This window comes from Pan troglodytes, chromosome X (genome assembly GCF_028858775.2).
Source record: "Pan troglodytes isolate AG18354 chromosome X, NHGRI_mPanTro3-v2.0_pri, whole genome shotgun sequence".
Classification (NCBI taxonomy): domain Eukaryota; kingdom Metazoa; phylum Chordata; class Mammalia; order Primates; family Hominidae; genus Pan; species Pan troglodytes.
Window position 1 is genome coordinate 32,058,198 of NC_072421.2, and position 12,100 is coordinate 32,070,297.

Here is a 12,100-nt window from a genome sequence, read left to right on the forward strand (position 1 = left end):
TGTTGATGTTGATGCTAGCAGTCAGCAACCCTCTGCTGCAGGTCTGCTGGAATTTGCTGGAGGTCCACTCCAGACCCTGTTTGCCTGAGTATCACCAGCAGAAGCTGCAGAACAGCAAAGATTGCTGTCTGTTCCTTCCTCTGGAAGCTTCTTCCCAGAGGGGCACCTGCCAGATGCCAGCCAGAGCTCTCCTGTATGAGGGTGTCTGTCAACCCCTGCTGGGAGGTGTCTCCCAGTCAGGAGGCACGGGGGTCAGGACCCCACTTGAGAAGGCAGTCTGTCCCTTAGCAGAGCTCGAGTGCTGTGCTGGGAGATCTGCTGCTCTCTTCAGAGCCAGCAGGCAGGAACATTTAAGTCTGCTGATGCTGCACCCACAGCTGCCCCTTCCCCGTGGTGCTCTGTCCCAGGGAGATGGGAGTTTTATCTATAAGCCCCTGACTGGGGCTGCTGCCTTTCTTTCAGAGATGCCCTGCCCAGAGAGAAGGAATCTAGAGAGGCAATCTGGCTACAGTGGCTTCGCCGAGCTGCGGTGAGCTCCGCCCAGTTAGAACTTCTTGGTGGCTTTGTTTACACTGTGAGGGGAAAACTGCCTACTCAAGCTTCAGTAATGGCAGGTGCCCCTCCCCACACTAAGCTTGAGTATCCCAGGTCCACTTCAGACTGCTGTGCTGGCAGCGAGAATTTCAAGCCAGTGGATCTTAGCTCGCTAGGCTCCGTTGGGGGTGGGATCCACTGAGCTAGACCACTTGGCTCCCTGACTTCAGTCCCCTTTCCAGGGGAGTGAATGGTTCTATCTCGCTGGTGTTCCAGGTGACGCTGGGATATGAAAAAAACTCCTGCAGCTAGCTCGGTGTCTGCCCAAACAGCTGCCCAATTTTGTGCTTGAAACCCAGGGCCCTGGTGGCGTAGGCACCCGAGGGAATCTCCTGGTCTGCATGTTGCGGAGGCTGTGGGAAAAGCATAGTGTCTGGGCCGGAATGCTCCGTTCCTCAGGGCACAGTCCCTCACGGCTTCTGTTGGCTAGGGGAGGGAATTCCCTGACCCCTTGTGCTTCTGGGGTGAGGCATGTCGACATCCCACCGTGCTTCTGCGCCCTCTGTGGGCTGCACCCACTGTCTAACCAGTCCCAGTGAGATGAGCCGGGTACTGCAGTTGGAAATGCAGAAATCACCCACCTTCTGTGTTGATCTCACTAGGGGCTGCGCACCTGAGCTGTTCCTATTCAGCCATCTTGCCAGCCACTTCTTTGGTCAGGATTTTAAAGATGAATAATTCCTGCTTTAGTTTCTAAGCTGTATTAAACCCTAGATATTCTATTGAAAAGCTACTGAAAGTAAATCAATATATATGAATTCACATAATCCATAATCTTACAATAGCATAAAATCCTTAATACAGTACTGGTTTAGAAACCCAGTAACATCTCTTATCACCAGTACATAAACATTCTATTAAAAATATACCATACTTACAAAGTATGGAGTGACACTCGCTATAATATGGCCTTTGATAGACATATTTTCAGATATTAAAGGCCAAATCATATGCTTTTAAACATTGCAATTGCATGCTTTGTAAACTAGATAAAACCCTGGTTACTCCAAGTAACAGGAATTAGCTTCATATTTAACCCAGATTTATGAAGGATTAAATATTTTTTCTTTGTTTTTTCTTCTCCATCAAAGGCTTACTTAATACACATAGCATTTTTACAACAACAACAATGAAAGCCTCCACACGGCAATTCATTTGCAGTTCTTTAACAATGCACAAAACATTAATAAATTTTCCTCTTCCTACTATAGGCAGTATACCTTATTCATTATGAAGATATCACAAGTTTACTCAGAGTTGGGAGAGCTTACATGTTTTGAATGATTTTTAGGATCGCCCTGTTCATGTTGGTTCTGTCTGCTCATTCATCCCCTAATTCTATAAGAAAAGATAAGTTTTCCTTATATAACTCATATATAAGAAATCAAGTAAGGTTGACTTGACTCATATAAATGGGAAGCATAACAAAATTAATACAATAAGAAGAAAACTTTAGAACCAAGGTTAAGAAGAGAAAAGCAATAAGGGAAGATAGTTGCATGAACATGGTTGCAAGTATCTTGCTTGCCAAAGTGAAGATGAAATTCTAATACATTATATCACATTTCACATTATCTATTCAGAGGAAATATGCTTGGCTTCCTCAATGTCAAATTCTAACATAGCATTTCTTTGACAAATTTCTCAAAAAAACCCAAAGCCACAGGGACTGAGGTTGGTAAGCCTAAAAAGGTGGATTTGCCAGTTTTCTTCTTAAAACTTTAGATGTGAATGCTGAAGATAAATAAGGATGGCATCGTCACTTCATCATAATTTCTAGCCTACTACACACATCATTAAATCAATCTCAATTTGAATGCCAAAAAAGGTTTAATCAAAACATTTCATTGTAGGAACTTTAAAGAAAAAACTCATAGAATCCCTGCCCTGACTTTTCACAGTAAGAAATGCAAGTTAAAAGTTTGACAAAAATGCGATATGCATAACTACATAGATGCGACAGATTTGCATATTCCAAGATGGCAGCCTGGGAGAGTTATTTACAGTGTACGAAAAACTGTGTTCAGAGTCAACAGGTAAACTAAGGACAGTGAAATATTCCTGGCTCAAGAAGGACATACCACTTTTGGTACAGAGAAACTATGGTTTATAGTCTGGGCGCAGTGGCTCACGCCTGTAATCCCAGCACTTTGGGAGGCCAAGGTGAACGGATCACCTGAGGTCAGAAGTTTGAGACCAGCCTGGCCAACGTGGTGAAACCCCATCTCTATTAAAAAATCCAAAAAAAAAAAAAAAATTAGCCAGGCATGGTGGCACATGTCTGTAATCCCAGCTACTCAGGAGGCCGAGGCAGAGAATTGCTTGAACCCAGGAGGTGGAGGTTGCAGTGAGCCGAGACAGCACCACTGCACTCCAGCCTGGGTGACAGAGTGAGAGTGTCTCAAAAAAAAAAAAAAATTAAAAAAAGGGAAACCATGGTTTATTAAAACAAAAACAAAACATTAAAAAACAGCAATCTGGCGGGGAGCGGTGGCTCACGCCTGTAATCCCAGCACTTTGGGAGGCCAAGGTGGGCGGATCACGAGATCAAGAGATCAAGACCATCCTGGCCAACATGGTGAAACCCCGTCTCTACTAAAATTACAAAAATCAGCTGGGCGTGGTGGTGCGCGCCTGTAGTCCCAGCTACTCAGGAGGCTGAGGCAGGAGAATTGCTTGAACCCAGGAGGTTCAGCGAGCCGAGATCTCACCACTGCACTCCAGCCTGGTGACAGAGTGAGACTCTGTCTCAAAAAAAAAAAAAAAAAAGAAAACAACAATCCACAAACTTTTTCACATTGGGATTGTCCTGAAGAACAAAAATCTTGTATCCAGACTACAGGTTTAAAAGTTATTCTACTTTATTAAAGCCTTTATATATTCCACTTACAGATCTATGTGGAGCACCTAGTAATTCAAAAAGTTATTCCTATTCCCCATTACAAGGAAGGTAGAATATTTGTCTAGTCAAATAAGCACTGGTGCTATTTTCAGTAAAGTGAAAAGTCATGATCTTGCCCTTAAAATATTTGATAAGCAGTATAAATCATGAATTTTAAAAGTAAATAAGCATTTAAAACTTAAATTTGATTCTACTGTTTTTTCCTATGGAAGCTATATTTGGAAGGCTGAGATTCTCTTAGTGAGCAATATAGTCAGTATTAATATTGTGTTTCCATCTATTAATTTACCATGTTCACCACCCGCAGATGATCAGCTAGCAATAATGCCATTTCCATAAAGGCCAGGGACTTAGTCATTGTTGTTTCACCCATTCTTTAAATCCAAAAGCCACATTTGCTAATACAATTACAGAATGCTAAATCTCACAGAAACACATATTACTTAGTTTCTTGAATAACAAGTTATTTAACACATAAGATCAGAATGGAGGGGGGTACTATGATAGAGTGTCTAGGGGTAAGGAAAATGAACTGATATGGATATATAAAATGTTCTTCTAGCTAGCTGCCTAGTTATCAGTGCTGTAATCCACTTTGGGAGGCCAAGGTGAGTGGATCACCTGAGGTGAGAAGTTCGAGACTAGCCCGGCCAACATGGTGAAACCCCATCTCTACTAAAAAATACAAAAAAAAAAAAAATATAGCTGGGCATGGTGGTGGGCGCCTGTAGTCCCAGCTATTTGGGAGGCTGAGGCGGAGAACTGCTTGAACCCAGGAGGTGGAGGTTGCAGTGAGCCGAGATAGCACCACTGCACTCCAGCCTGGGTGACAGAGCGAGACTGTCACAAAAAAAAAATAAATAAATAAAATAAAATAAAATAAAAAAAGAGAAACCATGGTTTATTAGAAAAGTTCCCTACAGCATGAATCCTCTGAGGGCTTAAATTGCTGAGTGGAAAAATGGGAAGAGTGGTTTCAAGTACACTTCTACTTTTTTTCTGAAATAAATTTTAGTTAATAAAACTCATTCTTTGTAAACTACTACCCCCAAAGCTTCAGAGTTTCAAACCCAGTGTCAATAAGATGCAGTGGAGAAAAATGATTTATTTCCACTGCAAAATTAAAGAAGAGCTACCGAAGGGAGATAAATATATATGAATTCATGTAATTCATAGTTTGAAACACGCATAAAATACAACACAGATTCAAAAGCCCAATCACATCTACTATTACCAGTACATAAAAATTCAGATAAGTACCATAACTTAAGTGTATATATGTCTGAGAAAGATAGATGTGCTGGGTTATAAATATAATTTTTCGAAAGGTATGTTTAATGTTTATATGTTTTGCTATCATTGGGATCAGAATGAGAGTTTTACCAATCAGGGTATGGAAAATGAAGTTTGTCTTAAGACCAAGAACAGATAAGACAGGGAAACTAAAAGGAATACCGCAAATAGGGTTGGGTGAAGGCCAGCTGATACTTGAACTGTTATGCTTTTAGTTATTTTTAATTATTAAATTATGCTGTACACATTGTCTTCTCCATCCATACTCAGTATCTTACAAATGCACCTGTGTGACAAGTATGGCTAAAAATGAATCCCTTATGTCTGCTCTACAGCCTATCTATTGAGCAATTTAATTGACATATTAACTAATTTAGTTCCACTGGGACATTTTCCTAACTTATTTCTCATTTTTGGAGAAGTCTGTCAAAAAATTAGTCCCTATATTTTTGAATAAAATCAACATATTTAATGCTTTTAAAATACTAGGTAATACATTTCAAAACCCTTAGTTTTCCAGTACACAGCAAGGTTAACCCTTACTTTAAATGTTAGACATGGGGTCATAAAATGTTGGGGTAGAAGGGATTTTACAAGTATTAGAGTCAAATTTTTAATCTTTTCTTTTTAAAATTTTTACCTACTATTTTAATGAAGAGCTATGCAATTCAACATTAGACCATAGGCTTCATGAAGGCAATGATCAAGTCTGTTTCTTTTATAACTACCTGTCCAGCACATTATATAATGACTCATAAACAGTTGTTGAGTGAATAAATGAAGGTACCTAATGAGATTCCTCATATGTTGCTGGCCCTGGGCTAGCAGCCCAAAGATGTACAGCATGATCCGTGCTCTTAGCAACTTCACTTTCTCTGGGAGAAAAAAAAATGCATAAGCAAGTTGCTACAATATATGTGAAATTTAAGTGTGACAATTTAGCATGCTTGGTGATCTATGAGAGTAGCAACTGTAAGCAGTTTCTTCTGCTTGGTGGGAGTTGGGGGTTGTAGACACTCAGGAAAGACAACAAAGATAGGTAACATTTTGGCTGGTCCTTGAGGGCTGAAGGAGAATTCGCCAAGTAGACAACGTAGGGGTATCCAGACAGAGAGAACAGCATTTGCAAAGGCAGATATATCTATATCTATATCTATGTGTATATATATGTGTATATCTATGTATATATGTATATATACTATGTATATATCTAACTATGTATGTGTGTGTATATATATATATACACACACATACATACTTTACAGACACACACATTCAATACACTCTGCCCATATCACCCCTTTTTCCCACATATGCCATCACATATATATATATATCATATGGGCAGAGTGTATTAAATGGTCTGGAGAATAGGAGCTATGGCTGAGAAGGTAAGTCAAGGCTAGGAAGAAAAGGGCCACGTAATCTCCTTATTCATTGGATTTCATTCTCTAGGCAAGTATTCTCCTGCAAGGAGTTTGGATTGGAATTGGAAGAAGCTGGGTAATGCAGGAACATCAGCAAAGAAACCATTCATCCATCCATTAATTCACCAAATGTTTAAAATGCAGTATCTGAGATATGCCAGGCACACAGAGGGGTGAATGGGATTTAAAGATGTATACTGTTATCATCTAAGTAAAAGATGCTGGGGATTAAAAAGGACATTGGTTAAAAGAGGAGAGAAAACACAAAAGAGCTATTCTGAGGTAACATGAGCCATCATGTGCCATCAGTGAAAATGCAGAAGGGTTTAAGGATGAACCTAAAGTTTCTAGCCTGGAAAATTTGTTGGATGATGATTCATTAACTGAAATAGGAAACAGGAAAAAAAAGGTCCGATAAGAGGGGATAGAAGTAGGGAAATGGAAACACAGGAGAACAAATGAACTTGGTTTCAGAATAGTTGCATTTGTGATCATAATGCCACATGGATTCAGAGATCAGAAGAGAGATGCGGACTAGAGATGTAGATACATCACCATCCACGCCATCTCAAACAGGGAGGGTTTAAACAATCAAAAGAGGATTAGGCTAAGGTTAGAAACTTGGGCACAACAGTATTTGAGGGGTGGGTAGGAGAAGAATCTAGAAAAATATAGGAAGAAGAATATGGATGGAACAGTTCCATGAAAGCCAAGGAAGAGGACAACTTCTAGAATGAGGATGCTGAGATGCTGGCAAACATGCTGAGTGCATGAGGGAATTTAACTTCTTTTGAATTTTAATCTGGGAGGATTTTTGTGATTTTGACAATAGATGAGTAGTTGCTGATTTCAAAATGATACTCCTAAATATGTATTTTTTTCTACAGAATATATTTGCCATCTTTGTGCCACAAGGGAATTTAACTTTGGTCTTATAGACAGTGGTCTTCCAAATATATAATGATTTTCCCTCATTTCTGCAGTGGGCCAATGAAACTTGAAACTGTATTACAAATGTTGCCTTCCAAGGGAAGGGCCACACATTAACAGCCTTATTTCACCAAACCATAACTTATCCAAGTCATGTAATTTGGTTAGCAAAAGGGCCAACACCTAGACTCCTGGCTTTTGATTAAGTGTTTTATTTTTCTGTATTCTGATACTAAGTAACACAAGCAATACACCAATACACACACACACACACACACACACATCAGACTTTAGTACAATCACTTAATATCAAAGTCAAAATGATTTCTTGCCCTGTAACTGTTTTAATATTTCATTTCATATAACTGAAGACAGACAAATAATTAGATCACTGTCTTCTCTTGGAGAAAATACCATGTGAATGAAGACTGAATTTGTGAAAGACGGACTGATTTCTCTAGCTTTAACTTTGTGGGAAGATAACACTGCACTCAAGTTCAGATTAGAAGCTCTTTTGAGTCTCTCAAAGGGCCCTGAAGCAAAGAAGTAGACGGTACCTTGACTTTCTCAAGGTGATCTTGGAGAGAGTCAATGAGGAGATCGCCCACGGGCTGCCAGGATCCCTTGATCACCTCAGCTTGGCGCAGCTTGAGGTCCAGCTCATCCGTGGCCTCTTGAAGTTCCTGGAGTCTTTCAAGGGTCTCATCTATTTTTCTCTGCCAGTCAGCGGAGTGCAGGTTCAATTTTTCCCACTCAGTATTGACCTCCTCAGCCTGCTTTCGTAGAAGCCGAGTGACATTCTGGGCTCTCTCCTCAGGAGGCAGCTCTAAATTGGCAATATGACAAGGTTTTAGGCCACATTCTTTTTTTTTTAAACATTGTCAAAAAGGTCATACTGGAAGAAAGAAAGAGTACAGTTGAACAAGAGGGTAACCTACTGATTAATGGCTTTTTAATACTTTGGCATAAATTTTGATACAGCCCAGAACATCTAAAGTATATCTTCCTGAGTTTCTACCTTATATCGATCCGACAATTTAAGATTCACTTAAGCTATTGAGGAGAAAAACGTTAGGATGCATACCACAAGCTCTAATTTACTTCAGGCAGGCTCTTAAATGGAAAATTAACTTGTAGTCTTTGCAACAATAGAATTCCTCCTCACAGATAACTCCCTTTGTTTATTATTTTCTAAACGTTCCAATAACTGATTGCTAATCTCTTTTAATGTTTATTTATGAATGCACAAACTGATTTATGCATGGTAGTTTATGAGTCCTTATTTTTTCTCAGCATCTATGTTTAATTTGAATTGATTCTATTTAACCAAGAAAATATGAGAGCTATCCAGACCCTGGCAGCAAGAATGGATGGGCTGCTCCGTCACCACTGATCCTTCTATCAATATGTTATTACAGTTCCACATTCAATTACCTCTGGGCTCCTGGTAGAGTTTCTCTAGTCCTTCCAAAGGCTGCTCTGTCAGAAATATTCGTACAGTCTCAAGAGTACTCATGATTACAGGTTCTTTAGTTTTCAATTCCCTCTTGAAGGCCTGTGAAATGAGATGAAAAGAAGTGCTTATTTGGCTTGTGGCATTCTTCTCAAAATTAATCCTGGGTGCTCAGAACTTGTTTATGAAACTCCCAGGTCAATTTCTATCTCTTTTATTTATACACTGATGGTTATAAAATGATTTTTTTTAAAGGCTATATGGGTCTATCTGTTAATGAGGAAAGCGCTGTGTTTGTAAAGCTATTCTGGGGAGATGGGGGGAGCATTCCGGATAGTTAATGCCCTCTCATTGAGATAAGAGTGCTTTGTTTATGTAACCTGACAGCCATACTTCAAATCTACAGCTAAAGTTTCAAGGTATATATTGCAAAACTCTAGTATGGCTAATGAGGACTTAAACATACCCCAAATAGCGGATATCCAGAACATAATGGGAAGCCTTAAGGGCCATTTGCAGGAACTTAGGCTATATTAAAGTATACAGTTAATCCAACTGACAATCACCAGTTAATTCTGTCAAAATGTCTGACAAGGTATAAAATAGGTAAGCTAAGAGAAAAGTCTCAATACTTTTGAAATATAGTCATTACATCATCCATTGTGACCTCTTTGAGAATAGTAGAAATGTTTTGAGCTATTATGGATGTAGGAATTGCGGACACTAGCTTCTATAAATGAACAGATCTAGAATTAATCTTTAATCTGTAATCTTCCTTTATCCAGGGGATCAAGAGAAAAACAAAATGAATAGTTTCTGCCTTCAAAAAGTTTCTAGATCCAAAGAAGGGAGAAAATTAACACTAGAAGCAGAGTGAAAACAGTAAGTTCACACATAATCGAGTGCTAAAAGGATCGTGAGGCATACCGTGAGCCTAGAATAACCTAACGGATACTCTGACACCATTGAAGAGAGTTATTGACCCAGATTCTTTGATCTCAGAAGTGAGGGTATTAATAAAAGTATTAAGTGCATGCTACATAAATGCTAATATAACTGTTTAACAATAACAGTAATATTTGCCCTGATCTAGGGCTTAATTTTTGTAACTTTTTTCAACTCTGTCTTTTAGCAATGTTGCCTGCTGAATTTAAGCCCTGTTCTTTCACTGGGGAAAAACAAATTAGCAGTATTCTTCCTTGAATTTCAGATATGCCATTATGTTACAGAAGTGTTCCAGAGCTGTATTGTATGACACATTTATTAATAAAATCTTAGCGGTGTTCACCATTCAAAAGAATCCTGAGTCTGATACTTTGCAAAATGATTCATCATCCACAGCTATTTACAATTCAATAGAGAAAGGGAAGGCGTTTGAACCAAAATACTGGAGTTCTGTAAGTAGAATATTAGGATTCAGCCTACAGATAGGGAAGTACTTTCTGAATAATGGGATATTTCTGTACCCTAAAATCATGCTAGATACGTGTGTTATTTACTCTGCTTACATATAAAGATGATTCTCCTGATATTTCACTTGAAATCTCCATGTTTGTGTGTGTGTGTGTGTGTGTGTGTGTGTGTGTTCAGTTGTTGTATTCTTGTGTTTTTTTTCATACAATTAAGTTTCCCAAATTCAAGTAAATTATCATTTTGCCTAGTTTCTCTGTTTGGACCTGAATGGAGGCAATTAATACTGACATTACTAATTATAAAAATAATAATGGCTCCCTCTATTGAACTATCATGTGTCAGTGGTTGTACTTGAAACTGGAAATACAAAGTTGAATGCAAAACAGCCCTTTCTATTTAGGAATATTTAACATATAATAGAAGAGTCAGACACGTAAATAATTTCAATACAATGTAGACAGTGCTATAGACTTGCGCAATATGGGGAAGAAAATCGGGAAAAGCTTCCAGGAGAAGCTAGTAATCACATAGAATTCAAAAGCATGAACATGACTTATTCAAGGAAGAGTATGCTAGAGAACATTCCAAGAAGAGGAAAATGCAAGTGCAGAGTCATAGGACATAGTGCAGTATGGTATGTATCGGAATCTCAAGCAGGCCAGTGTTTCTAGAGCATAAAGAACAAGGAGAGGGCATGTCCAGAGATGAAAAAGACACTATTGCTATCTGGAAATATATTAGATTTTTAAACCAGAATTTGAAGCTCTGCCTCTCTATGATCACATATGGTCCACTAAGAGGCTTAGGTGTTGCCTTGAAGGTAATCAGGAACCTTTGAACGGTTTTAACCAAGGGAGTGTGGCACAGGAATATGTGTGTTTCAAACAGATCTTCCTGATATAAATACAGAGTATGTATTTGAGAAGAACAGAAATGGAATCAGAGAGATAATGAGGCAATTGTAAGAATTCAGTGCAAGATTATGAGGATCTGACTCAGGGCAATGGTACCAGGAAAAATGACAGGGATAGGATAGGGAAATGTCTAAAAATCTGAAGTGTGAAAATTTGGTGAGTGAATAGATGCTGGAGAGAAGAGAGAAAAAGAAACAAGAATGACACTTAGTGTCTAGGTTGAGTAGATGAGCAAACGCTGGGTGCAATTCAACTAAGTATGAGGAAATAAACTTTCCTAGATGTCTCAGTTCACCTACAGAAAGCTCTAGCCTCCTGAGAAACTTCCCACACCATGGAGATTAGATCGGCAGCGATTTGTCTAGTTCATTTCTCTGTAGCTCAGGGTAGGTTCCTAAGCTAAACTCTATGTTGTTAGAAAGACTGGAGTGGGTATCTTTCTAGGTATTTACATTTCAAAAAATATGAAGCCCATACCTTGGAGACATTTCCAGATTGTAAAACATGAGACACATAGGGCTAGCTGGTTTCTGCAGAAGCTGGAATTAGGACTCAGGCCTGTTATGTTTCCACAGAGAACCTTTCAGAATGAGAGATGGATAGCAGCCTCCTTCTCCTTTATAAGCAGAAAAAATGATTTTTCCTAGTCTCCCACTTATGGAGTACCCAGCCACTCAAGTAGGAAAATGTTTCATCAGCGTTCATCATGTTGCCCTAGGGGTAAGTCTTTGGGCAAAGGAAGGGCACAGCAACAATATTTACTGTAAGGTAATTAAATGAAATCTGCCTCTGATTCAGAACCCCTCATGCTCATTCAGGATAAAATTATTGAAGAGTAATATTAAAAATGCAACATGATGGTGTGTGTGTGTGTGGGGGGGTGTTCTGTGCATGGGGGACAGAGTAAGGGACTGTGATATGCTCAGCTTGGAAAGCTAACATTCCTTCCACAAGGAAATAATAAATTCTGAGGTTTGAGGAGAAAAAAAATATTTAGGAGTTATTTTCTCATTCAGCTAATATACGTTGAGTGCCTACATATCAAAGTTTAATGGGCAGACAGAGGAACAGGATCTCTTGAGAGATAGAAAAGGAACAAATAGGTGGAGAGATTAGGGGAAATGAGGAGTGTAGAAATTTCAAGGAGAGAGTGAGAATTTTGAGAGGAAGAGGG

At 39.1% G+C, this 12,100-nt stretch overlaps 1 protein-coding gene across 15 annotated transcripts in view; it reads right to left on the reverse strand.

Moving 5' to 3' along the window:
• The window catches only part of DMD (dystrophin), a 2,616,526-nt gene that overhangs the window by 355,314 nt on the left and 2,249,112 nt on the right, over nucleotides 1-12,100 (reverse strand). For all 15 annotated transcript variants that reach the window (XM_063804906.1, XM_063804905.1, XM_063804907.1 and 12 more), the window contains 2 exons: nucleotides 8,581-8,701; nucleotides 7,704-7,972 (listed from right to left, as the gene is read on the reverse strand). In XM_063804906.1, coding sequence (XP_063660976.1) covers nucleotides 7,704-7,972; nucleotides 8,581-8,701 — 390 coding nt within the window. The remainder of the gene's footprint in view (nucleotides 1-7,703; nucleotides 7,973-8,580; nucleotides 8,702-12,100) is intronic.